This window comes from Alligator mississippiensis, chromosome 10 (assembly GCF_030867095.1).
Source record: "Alligator mississippiensis isolate rAllMis1 chromosome 10, rAllMis1, whole genome shotgun sequence".
Taxonomy (NCBI): Eukaryota; Metazoa; Chordata; order Crocodylia; family Alligatoridae; genus Alligator; species Alligator mississippiensis.
The window spans coordinates 68,578,509-68,591,843 of record NC_081833.1 but is presented as its reverse complement, the minus strand read 5'-3'; the positions used below and the strand labels follow the sequence as shown (position 1 = coordinate 68,591,843).

The 13,335-nt window shown below is 40.7% G+C and overlaps 1 protein-coding gene across 7 annotated transcripts in view; it reads right to left on the bottom strand.

Annotated features, from left to right (window-relative positions):
• The window catches only part of WWOX (WW domain containing oxidoreductase), a 686,397-nt gene that overhangs the window by 68,666 nt on the left and 604,396 nt on the right, over positions 1–13,335 (bottom strand). Inside the window, exon 9 of one of the 7 annotated variants that reach the window (XM_019488207.2) lies at positions 10,882–11,331. The exons of the other annotated variants lie outside the window; for them this stretch is intronic. Coding sequence (XP_019343752.1) covers positions 11,278–11,331 — 54 coding nt within the window. The 3' untranslated portion in view covers positions 10,882–11,277. Of the gene's footprint in view, positions 1–10,881; positions 11,332–13,335 lie in introns of those variants that run through there. 7 annotated transcript variants of the gene reach the window in all.

The following is a 13,335-nucleotide window of genomic DNA, read 5'->3' as shown; positions in this document are numbered from 1 at the left end:
AACAACGCTCTCCCATACAGCGGTGTCACTCTGACCTTTGTGTGGAACCTCCGTTCTCTTCATGTAGAATAACAATGTCTCTTTTGTGCAGTGAGTGTAAGGCCATGGGAGTCAGGATTTACTGCTCCGGCAATTTAATCATAACCTTCATACTTTGTGGCTTATTCAGTTAATATTCTAAAACAAAATACACAAGACGCCAGAACTTTTCCCTTGTTCTTTGTATCTCTTAGCTGATACCCATTATCGCTTACTTTCCAGCGAATCCTATTTCATTGCAAATGCAGGAAACATTTATATATATACATATATCTTTAGCTGCTATATATACATATATACATACATACACACATATATATACACACTCACATACATACATAGATATACATATGTATATATGTATGCATATATAGAATGTATGTGTGTGTGTGTATATATATATACGCATATATAGAATGTGTGTGTGTATATATATATATATGCATATATAGAATGTGTGTGTGTATATATATATATGCATATATAGAAGCTAAAGCGAAATATAAATATATTTCGCTTTAGCTTCTATATATACATATCCTATTTCACTGCAAATGCAGGAAATATATATATATTTCGCTTTAGCTTCTATATATACATATCTTATTTCACTGCAAATGCAGGAAATATATATATTTTTATATAAGCTAAAGCTAAATTTTTTGGAAATGGGAAGTAACGGCTGAGGCTGGAATTCTCATTTGGCTAAACAGATTTGGTAAAACCATGGTGAGACGTGACAAATCTTGCTGAATGCACTAAGCATCTGAAGACTAAATTAGGCAGTTGATGAAAACAAAAGTTACAAGCCTTTCAACATCTATAAACAGGTTTGAGAAGCATCAGCTCCTAACCTTTCTTCACCAGAAGGTGCAGGCCTGAAACATAAAATTAACATGAATTTTAAAAAATTTACAGGGAGATAGGCAAGCTGTGAATCTGAAGGCCCCTCTAGAGGTGCAGGTAAAGGCACGATAGGCCTGAGTCTGCACAACTGCACGTCCTGCCATGCCACAGATGCATGGCAGGAAGCATGACTGTGGGATCGTGAACGAGATCCCATCATGCCTTATTGCCAGTGCAGGGGAAATTCTGGGATTGTGATCCCAGGCTTCCTCTGCACCGGCAAGTAGAAACTCCCGCAGCTGGGACTCCCCCCCAGCTGACACGGCTCCCAGCCACGGGGGCCACCAGGTGCCCCCATGGCTGAGACACAACGTCAGCTGCAGTCTCTCAGCTGTGGGGGCACATGGGTCCCCCCAGCTGGCAGCTGTGATCAACCGATGGGGCTCCCAGCCCCTGGCCACTCATTCAATTAATGGTATGATGGGAAGTTATTACACATATTTTGTAAAATAACTTTGTAGCTTCTTCTTTTTATTACACCATTAAATGATTGATTGTGCGGCCAGGTAAACACTTAAGACGTGATTAACTGGTTAATCATGACTTAAGTGTAACGTAGATGGGGCCTGACCCTCAGAAGACCATAAAATAGCACAGAGACACAGGGGGAGTAAATTAGTTCCTGAAACACGCTGATCATCTCTGATGCAATGATATCAATAAAGGATACAGCTGTTCAGAACCTCGTCACTTTACTCCTCTTTCTGGTGGGGATTTCTATTTCTCCATGAGCATTTTGGTATGTGTCATAGTGGCTCATATACGTATATTCTAGCACTCTGTGCAATTTGCTAGTTCAGGCTTAGAGTGGTCGTAAGAATATATCCTTTCAGTTTCAATCCCATGTGGTTTCACACCTAGACCCCACAAGATCGCTTTGTACTTTAAGTTCAAAATGAGGCCAACATAAAACTTAGTCAAAGTTGCTAGTTACTGTATTGAAACCAGGCCTATTTGCATATTAGGTGGCTTTTACGAAAGCAATATAAATCACCCTCATCCTTTTAATGGACTTGTTTTAAGAGCTTACTCAGTGCTGCATCTCTCCCATCTATGTGAGTGGTCCAATAAAAGATAGCACCAAAAAATAAAATAAAATAACCCCCCCAAACAATTACTTCTCACATAGATCTGGGGCGTGTGTAGACGAAACGGAGGCCCTAAATTGAAGCAGTGAGTTTTTAAACCCACCACTTCAATTTAGGGCGAAGTAAACTCCTGTGTCGTACACACACCCCACATTTACCTTCCTCTCCAGTGCGGAAGGGAGGACGAGCTGCCAGCGGGTGGAGCAGTCCCTGGGCTGAGGCAGGGGTTGGGTTTTCCCTCTGCGGCAGCCCCCCGCCCCCGCCCCCCACCGGGTGGCACCCGCTTGCAGGCACCCAGCTCAGGTGGTCCCATTGGGCAGCGTAGCCACAGAGGGAAGCACTGGGCCCCCGCGCAGCTCAGGCAGGTACCGGGGGTGAAAAAAAAAGATGAGGCTCATTGCTTTTCTTGGACAGAGCCTGCCCTCCTGGGCTGCTGCCAGGCTGCCTGCAGGGCTTCCTGCAGAGCTGCACGGAGCCTGGTGCTTTGCGCCCCAAGTCATTTAAGGCACATTACACTGCTGAATTTCCTACATTAGTTAATGCACAATACGCCACTGAGGCATGCAAACACCGACACCATTAAAGCGGCACAAAAGCATTTAGCCCACTTTAAAGTGTCGTGCACACACATTCCTTGTTTCGTGTACACACGGCCCTAGACTGTAATTTTAAATTTTGAGTGACAGCCAGGCCTAACTCAGTTATGGCTAGAGTATTCCCTTAAATTCCAGAACAAAATCTTCAATTTTCTGTGTATATTGAGGGGATAATATTTGTAAGCAATTAGTCTTTATTAAAAACTATTTCAATTAGTTGTACTCAAGTGATACGATGGAATTCAAAATTCAGTCCCATTCTCCTCCTTTACTCCCAGGGCCAGAAGGGGAACCTTAACACAATATTGTCTCACAGACAAAGCACACCAGCAATGACTGATAACATTGCACTTTGTCTTGGGTTCAGAGCCAAGAAGCTAGCTTGGATTTGACCCTACCCTTGTTATCCCACAGGTCTCTCTTTTGCCCTGAGGGAGTCTGCGAAGAAGCAAGCATAACGAAGAAGTGAATTCAGGAGGGCATTTAAGCACACAAGGCACAGAACTAAGTATCTTACTGAATCAGGAACTGAAGAACTACTGTGACACCCATAAAGCCACCCTTAATGGGAAAGTGCTTTGGAACAGGACATGGAGGAAGAATAGCAATGATAATTCAATATAACAAAGCAAAAGTGGCATGTTCTGTTGACATTTATAGTTGAACCAAGACCTAGTACTGCTGATCTCTGTAGCCTGACTTACTCTCGCAAAAGTGCTGGGATTTCTACATTTAATTTGTGTATATTATTCCTGTGACTACATGAGCAAAATTAGGCATTTAAAAGTACAAACGATCCATTTCTACATACAATTATTGTAAAGTGGGTGCAAAAATTAGGCACACGGGTCCATTTGCATTTTGTATGCATATTTGCATACCTAGCCTTTTGGAAAATCAAGACTTCGATGTTCTTCCACATTTTGTTTCCACTGGAGAATTTCTTTCCATAGTCCTTAGCCTTTGCAGTCAGTATACAGTTGCCACATGTATTGATTACTTTTTCCTTCAAAGCTAATCTTTTGACTTTCCCAGTGCAAAGAAGAAACATTGTCAGACTGATTATGAGGAAGCTCACTAGCCGTTTGTGCATTTGATGCTCTGGCTATAATGTTGTACAAAATCTAATGTCATAAGTGCTGGATCATGTACAAATACAGAAAACACCATCAAAGATACAGCTATTCCCCCGGTGTTCGTGTTTCAGGCTGCAGAAGACTCATTCATTTCAAAACATGTTGGAATAACTGACTGGCTACCTAGAAGCCCATAACTGTCTTTATATACAAGCCTTTGTACTACATTATTGAAGGTCTTGAAACATTTTAAAGTTTTATTATAGTGTTTGAAATCAACAAGGCAATTAGTGAGGTTTTAGACTGTGTACTGGTCAATCAAAACTACAGTCAATAGTACTTTGTAAATGTCAACAGATTTCCTGGCTTTATAGCCCCAGTATTGGTGTGTGTACACCCACGCACGCACACACATACATGCACACGCACACTTCCAGTTACGTAGCTATATGTTACATCTTAAAGGAAAACCTGTACACCCAAAATAAATGGTCAGCCCAATGAATTCTCATGTAAAAGAACTATGCAAAACAAATAGCAAAAGTACAGAACAGATATAGCTGAACTTCATAATAGTATGGGCAATAGATTTTTTTATTTGATAATAAAAATATTTTCCCATTTTATTAGGGTCTTGGGGGGGTTTTTTCTACTCCCGCAAAGCATTTTGCAAGCACTAAATAAGCCTAAAACATCCCTGCGTGGTGCACACTTATTATGGATACACAGCGAAATGAAGAAACTAGCATGGAGTCAAGGATGGGACTATAATGACAACCAGTCTTGGGCTTTAACCGCTAGACAACATTGCTGTAGGACTGATATTGCTGAACAGAGGGTAACTGGTAGAATGATGTCAGACACATGCTAATCAGTGCAACGCTAAATTCTCGGGATCTTTCTGCATAGCAGTAGATCGCTTTCATCAGCGCTACTGACAGATTACAATCTAGCTGGCTTTTGATTCATAACATGTGTTCCTAACTTTTTACAGAAGCAGAAGGTGTGTTTGTCACTACAAAACTAATCTAAATTAAAAAGCATAATTATTTAAAAACTGCTTTGCCATAACTTTAAAGAAACTGGAAGGAGACTAGGAAAAATACTGGGATCTGCTGCAGCTCATTAAAGTTCACATTTTAAGGAGCTGATGGAACCGAAAGTGAGCTGTTGTGGACAGCTTCTTTGCAGAATTACTTTCGTCTCTGAGTTTTTTTGGGGCAGAGACATACTTTGATTCCTGACGACAAAGTTTACTTCTGATTTGATCCTGCGCTTATTTGCATCCTTTTATGGGGCTGTAACTCGTTTAGTTAAAATGAAATTAATCCTGATTTACATAACCAGAACCAGAAACAGAATGAACCCCCTCACCCACATACCAAAGAAACTTCAGCCCTTCAGTTTCCGTTGAAAGCTCATGAAATCAAAGCGATGCCACTCAAGCTGTAGTTAATCATCGCATTCTTTGGAAACAGAGGGCAAAACATTAAGTGCCAACTTAAGTGGCAAAAAAATAATAAGATAATCACAAAGATGTGATGCCAATGCACACAATGTTTATTCACCTCTGCTTCTCATCACCATCCACATTCATAATTTATAGCATGGATCTTTTTATAATTTGATACAACAGGCCATCTTTACATGGGTTCAATCAAACTCTTTAACAATGGCCTGGTTGCTAACTCCTTTACTAGCGCAGCGATCACATTTTACCTGCTCACTAATTAAAGACTGAAGTTTTTTTCCCCCAAATGCTCACACAGGCATAGATTTTAAAGGAAGCCAACAACCCTGGATACAGATATTATTCAAACTAGATAGCTCTGATTTCTGCGAGACTTAGTTTGAAGTTTCCTGTCTGAAATGTCTTGTTGACAAAATATCCATATTTATAAAAACTCTTAACCACCTAACTGACACACAAGTACACAAACCCCTTAATATTTTAAGATCACACTGTTATGATGACTGAAGAAATCCATCCTTATTCATCCTCAGTTTTGCATAACTCCCATTGGCTTCGGCAGGTTTTAAGCCCATGAGTAAATCCCTTACATTAAGCACGCACACGAGCCTCTTGCTGAATCAGTGCCCATTTTACAGAACTTAACAGCAAGCTCCAATGACCGACTGAAGGGATCTCACGTATGGGGATGAAAGGTGATTTGCTCTTTTCTCTTTGGGTGATGCCTGGAAGATACAAAGCTGGTTCTGATAAAGGAGAGACAGAAGCCCAGTCCCAGCTTTATCTCCAGCGCAGGAACCACTCCTCAGGTCATACGATCAGAAATTTTATGTTTCTTAGCAATTCTGTCTATGCTCAAACATAAAGTAGATGTGATCAGGAGTTTGTTAGTTCACAGTTCCAGCTGATCTTCAAAAGAATTGGGAGCTTGCATTCCCATTTGGTAGAGGAAAAAAAGCACGATCAGTTCAATGCTTCAGCAGTGACTTGAAGGAAGGGGAGAAGTCGCCACACTTCATTCACCGCACCTCATTCATGGAGACAATCAGTGTGTCCCGTGCTTCTGAGGTCTGCGCACAAGTTTCAAACTCCCAGTTCAATGGTGTAAGGTGAATCAGGAGTGTTGTGCATGACCCGGGGGTGACCCCTCGCACTCGCGTTTTCAGCTCCTCGGTTTGAGCGTCTGATTAAAAATGCCAGGAACTCAGATATTCGTCCTCCAGACGTGTCCTGACGGCACGCCTTCAAAAACAGTGAGGGGGCAATGCAAAATATTTGCATGCAGACATTAAAATACACATAGAAATGTGCCTCAAATTCTCTTTCTTCTCGAAACGTTACATAAATCTTGCATTTTTTCAGGCTTAAGCGAGCATAACGGTTGGAAGGTAAAAGCTCTCAAAACAAATTAAAACCAAAGCTATTTCCCTGGACCTACTATCATCTGACTAGTTGAGTTTGAATTCATTTTTTTTCGGAGATGCAAACTTTATTTTCCAGCACTTTAGTTTGCATGGACAGCTGCAAAAATAAATAAATAAATAAATAAATCCAATAAAATGCCAAGAAGTGGGAGACAGGGGCAGATTTCCCCTCCCCCAATATTTAAAGCCGTGCCATTTATTTTTGTAGCCCCTTTTGGCATCCTCTTCCCTTAATACTTGAGTTTTTATATGACATTTAGAAGCTTTATTGTTTCAATAGCAAAGGTAAAGAGGTTAATGCCTCTTTAACAAGGGGCTCTTTTTTTTTCACCTCCCCCCCCTTTTTTTTTGGCTCAGCCTAAATTTCTAACACTACCTGATGAAATGTAGTATACAGCTTTTAATTGTGCCCAGAGGCAGTACAACTTCACAGAGGGTTTGGAGCAACTGGCAAAGGATTTGAGAAACAGCTGTGTTCCGGGAACATGTGCAGTGCTGTGGAACAGCTCTGTCAGCACCTGTACCCGCTTAACACTTGCACACACACACACGCACACAGTTACATGCACAGTTCACATCTGGGATTAATCAGTATTTTTAAAGGAATTAATACTCTTAACTTTTTTTATTTTATTGTACCTGTAGGAACACGATGCTATATTAAAATCTGCAGCATAGAAGTAGTATTTTGTTCAACCTCGAGTTACTGGGGGGAATAAAAGCCTCCCTTCGCTTTGCCAAGAATGAATTGTTTTAATATCCCTACATTCAATATTATTTATTATTAAAGTCTAGCGCTGCTTTAGTGAGTAACAGACTTTCCCTTGCTTTAACCTACTTTTCCCAGCTGCACTCGACTTCATGGTTTCAACATTCACTGGAAACAGGCCCTGCCTTCGTTTTGGTGTCCCCCCCTCCTGATTTGCTCCAAGTGTTTGATACACGTTGGAAGGGTCAAAAAGTCCTTTAAAAATGTTACATTAAATAAATGTCATACATTTTCAACAGAGGTATTTACTTACATAGTTTAGACAGCACAGAACTCTATTCATGCATGAGTTATGCCACATTAACCATTTAGGCTAGATTTTCATGTTAATTCTACAGGGGAAAAATCGTATTAGATTTGCATGCCTATTTTGTGTAACTTGCACATAATGGAATTCAGCAACATGAGTCTCGCTCATTATAATGATTGGGACGGGAAATGGGAGCTGAAAATGAGGAGGAGGGGGAAATAGGCTCTATTATCAATTCATCGCAAGGCACAGCTTAAACTGCCCCAGAAGTCGGACATACAAGTCAGACCAGTGAACAACGTCAAGGTAGAAAATCCAAAGGCTCATGGACAATGCCTGGTTTGGGGAGTAGAACTCAATTTTGATCAACAGAACATTAATTATCCCAAATTTCATCCAAAATGTTCATCCTCTGATATAATAGTATGAACACTGTCGTAGCAGCCTAGGACTGTTTTGCGGGGCACTTAAGGTTTTTGTTCTGCAGGCTCCTTATTTACCTAGGAACTCCAACAGAACCATTTATCACCAAGAACTTTTACAGTTTCTTGGGTAAATACCATCCTCCGTTTCACAATACGTATTTGCTTCATCTGAAATATTTGCGCATCTGATATACTTTGTCAAGTCTGTAAGACCCTTTATGGCACAGAGCACTCTAAATGTTCAACTAAAAAGGACAAGGTCCAAAACTGCTGGAAGCATTTTCCTTCTGGATTTGTATTTCACCGGTAGCTACAGCATGGCCCCTGTGTCTCATAATTCATTGACTGACTTTTTTACCTTAAACCAGAATTGCTTAGGGGATAGCATGACACTTAAACTAAAATCCTTGGTTGGCCATGGCTGTTGCTCACTCTAATTTTTATTGCTGGCAGAGGACTGGCCAAACCCAGCTGACCTCTATTTTGTCTGCTAATCATTTTATGGGTTTCCTTTCTCCCCGGGCATACTGTCTGCAGAATTGGACCAATCACGTTTAAGTTCAAGGCTAAGCTCCACCCCTCTTATTTTCTGCCCAATTATGCTACTCCCGCTGCAACAACAAGGCTTCCCCAATACTCAGCATATTTATAGTAATTTTATCATAGAAATCCAATACTAAAGTACTTCATTTAATCTTACAGTCATGGACCGGGATGGTTTTTGTGCTTACATTTTATGTGTACTACATATTTTTAACACCAGTTTTATGAAGTACATGTAAATGTCCTTAGAAACAAACCTAACCCCCCCCCAAAATACTCACAACTTTATATCATAGGATGATACTTGGTCTATCGTAGAATAATGCTGCACAGGGAAGATTTTTTTCTGTGATATTTGCTGCCATCTTTTCTATGGAAAATCCAATTTCAGGGAACTCGGCAGTGCTAAGCTTGCCACGCTGGAAGCCCAATTTAAAAATTAGGAAGAACTAAAGTAAACCAAGCTGAGCCCAACCATAAAAGCACAAACCGACCAAACAGCAAGCAAACAACAACAGAGCCCTACGGGGTCTGTCAGCACAATAACGCTGGCTTTGAACATATCATTTTGCAGAATTTCTATGCTGCCTTGCTGCAGAAACAGTTATGCTGGCAAAAGCTTATTTTGTTTGGAAAACTGCACAACTGCTAAAAAGTATTTTCTTCTCTTGGAAGCTGTGTCTGAGGTTGTGCTGAGAGCGCTGGCCCAGGATAAGTGCCTTGGCTGTCTTTTTCTGTGGCAGACTAGGTCTTAAAGCTTTTGGATGTGAGACCAGCTCTTAAGTCACTTAGGTGCTTTAGGCAAGTTTACCCAAGGACATTATGCCTGCATACTGCTTACTAGAATCCTTACAAAATCAGAGGACGCACGATTTAAAGCACCTGAGCGGTCCCTCCAAATCCAGCTATGCATAAACCTATTTATTTGGAAGAAGCTTCCCCTCATCCTACAAGAAAAGCCCATGAAAACTACCAGGGAGCACAATTAACCTAACCCGACATGAGCAGAGAATTGTGCAGGCTGCTCATGATACAAGAAAAATAGATTTTTTTTTTAAAGAGCCAAACCACTGGTTTCCCCAGAGCTCGGTCTAGCCAAACACTAATTACAGACTTCACTATTCTCAAAATCTGGGCAATGGACCTATTATCTCTATTCTCTACCTAACAAAACATAAAGCCAATTTGTCATGGGATATCCAATATATTCAGGAACGAGACATCTGTAGCCAGATGTACTTGATATTGTCTAAGACATTGCTGGAGACAAGGGTTATGGACACCGAAGAAGTTAATGAAACAGGGTTTTCTGTGTACAGTATTAACCTTTCGTATAATACTGGTGTAACTAAAGCATTGTGCATTTGGCAGTGCAGCATTCTTTCATACAATACGACCTTGTTACACATTACTGGTGTGAACCCGCACAAAAGCATTATATTGCATTGATTAGAAGCAATTAAGAGGGTGTTGAGAGAAACTAGAGCATTAACTTTGCAGGAGCATATATTTAATCACTGCTCAAGTATTTTCTCTGCATCCAAGATGGCACATGCTGACATAATGTTTCTTTTCCTCCTCCTTACAGAATGGTTTAGGTTCACAAAAGTGCTGCTTCATACCACTGGCAGACTACAAGTTGTACAATAAGAGTATTTCTTCCTATCTTGGGTCATACTGATTTTTTGTTTGTTTGTGGTGTACAAACAGAAAGCATGAGGAAAAACATCCCTATGGATACAATTAATAATCAGGATTTTTAAGCTTAAAGTCAGCACTGCACATGTCGCACCTTGTTTTTGGAAGTTTTCGTGGTTTTGGCTTCAGCACTATAAGGGTTCTCTTTGTGACTTTTTTACTCACTAAAAATAAAATTACACCGCACACCCTGCCTCTTCAGGACCCCAGCAATTTCTGCTAGAGAGAGAGGCCAGGGCTGATAGTTTGCCAGTCAGGACTTAGGCACATTCACGGAGCTGCAGAGAGAAATATGCACAGTGCTACTGTTGTCAACCCCTCACTTTAATGAATGCTAAAATTCACAGCATTAAAAAAGAGCCAATAAACATTTCTCCTCTTCTCCTTCTTGCCATGCTCACAATATTTACTTGAGAAAGAACAGTAAAACTTTGGCTCTTAAATGGTAGTCAATATGCTAGAAGTTACATCATTATTTGTTTCACAGGGGAAAAATGTTTGGAAAATTGGTATATGAAGTCCATAAATCTAGAGATAAATAATGAAAACAAAACTTCCTGTGAAATGCCCCAGTGTTCGTTTTATTTAATATTCTCCATTGGTGGAAATAAATTAAAAATGAACAAGACTTGTTTATGCCTGCCTTACACTATTCTCTGCTTTTGAATAGCAACTGCATATTAATTTATCAGGTTCCCATAAATTATAATTAGCCAGGAGGATTAACAACATAAATCCTTGAATTTAAAACCAACCTGCCCTGCTCTCTCTTCCCTTTGCCCTAAAGTGAAAAGGAGCCATAAAACCCATCACTGCTGTTTGATCCATTAAACTTGTGAGACGTTCTTCTTTCAGCTTAGCTACTGGAGGTATATTCTTTGTGAAATCTTTTTTTAAAGTTACAGGAGCCTTCCCGGAATCAAGAGACACATTGTACAGGAAAGGCACAGTGCGAACACGGCAGGATGACTGCAGTTCTTTCCACTGTGTTGTTAACTGATGCTACGAAGGGTTCTCAGTACGCAGGAAATGGGCAGAAGATGTGACTGTCAAAAGAGGTGAAACGCCAAATTAATATTTTGTAACTACACCTTTTTTCAACAGAAAATCTAACTAAAGCATATACCCACATCTGTATGCACAGGTTTCCTGCAAACAGCCCCACCTATAGCATGAAAGAGAGTTATATCTGTATATCCTCTAACACTGAGAGGAGGCTACGGTATTATACTATCACCTGAATATGTTGACTAACTTTCAACATCAGCTGAGGGCAAAGAAACGAACTGGATCAAATTTACAGCAAGTCGTCACCAAGACTGAACCAAGAAATATTCTTTAGACTGGTGAAAGGAAGAAACAAACCAGTTGCAACTGTTAGCAAGAATTTCAATTATGAGTGTCAATGATGTAAAAATGAAATTACTGAAAAATACTGGATAATACTGAATTTGAAGATTAGTAGGCATAATGACATTTCAATGTAAACACTGTGGAGCAAATCACATTTCCCATTTCACTATAGCTTCTGAGAGAAGATGAAGATCACACGTGTACACAAAAGAGAGGAAAATGGGATTTATAATGGGCCCTGGTTATAGCTGGTTAGCAACCTACTTTGTTTTGACCCCAGTCAGAACAGAAATATTACTTATGATTTCACTAACCTGAAAAGAGTAATAACAAATAGTAACAAAGAGTAAGCAATCACACCTTTCATTTGTACCTGGATGAAGGACTTCATAATGCTTTATAGACTTTTAAGTACTACTTAGCTATTACTACAGATGAAATCCGGGCCCAGGTTATAAAATCAGGCATTTTCAAATCTGTACACACTTTTGCTTATGCTGTATGCAAGCAAACACCCAACTGCATGTGAATCAGTTAATGCATGTGACCAATCAATTGCTGCTAAAATTAGTGAATTCGATACCACACACTAAGATTTGTTAAATTAAAGGTAGTCCATTTTTAGGAACTGCAACATAAGGGACCCCTTGCACAGGCAGGTAAAGGTGTGATGGCATCTAACGCACACAATCGCACCTCCTGGCATGCCACATATGCATGGCAAGAGTCATGATTGTGGGATCCTGTATTAGATCCCATTGCACCTTATTGCCAGTACAGGGAGATCCTGGGCTGGGAGTCTCAGCTGATGGGGGTCCCAGCTGCAAGGGGGACCCTGCTACACACGCAGGGGCTCATTAGTGAATTCAAGTTCCACAGCAACCAGCTATAACGTTAGTACACATTTGCAAGGTCTAACTTTAGAGCTGGTTGGAGCTTTTTATGGCATGATAGGTACTTTACTCAAGGTAATTGTGCAATTTAACCAGTTAATGGCATGATACCTGTAACATGTAGAGGGCACCTAAGAGACCTGTGGTGGTGAGGAACTGCCAGCCCACTTCTCCCTACATCGACTACCTAGAAAGATAAGTGCAGCACAGTGCACAAGCAATATAAAGAGGGCACAGCCATTAAGAGGAAGCAACTGGTACACCACCCCTGCAAAACAGTCAAGAGATCTGAGCCAGGCCCAGATCCCTCACTTCCTCCTTTCTCACCTGAAGAATGGATGAGGCTTGACTTGCGAGGTGTCTCCAAGAAGCCTTTCCCTTGCCATGTATGCGGGACTGCAAGAATCCAGCCAGATGACACCATGTCGGTGCCAAGAACCACAGTACGAACCTGCCTCGTTCTTTCTCCCTCGTTAACTTACGCTGGCACGTGCTAGTCAGATGTGGCAAGGAACTCAATAGGACAGTACCATCCTCCAAGCTAACCTGGCCATAGCCTCTGAGGAAAGCGAAAAACCTGCTGACTGCCAGCTTGAGAAGTGGGAATATGGTTCTTCCCAGACCTTTATGAAAGTGTTGGTTCAAATCCAAGGCAAAAGAGTAAATCTAGCAGGAAATGAAAAGAAAAATAGAAAGGGGAGAGAATATGGGTACCAATGGCAACTTGTGCCTAAAGAGAGTGCATAATAAAGGGAATGGATCATGGAAGGCCAAACAAAATAATATTCAACATTATCTTCAGCT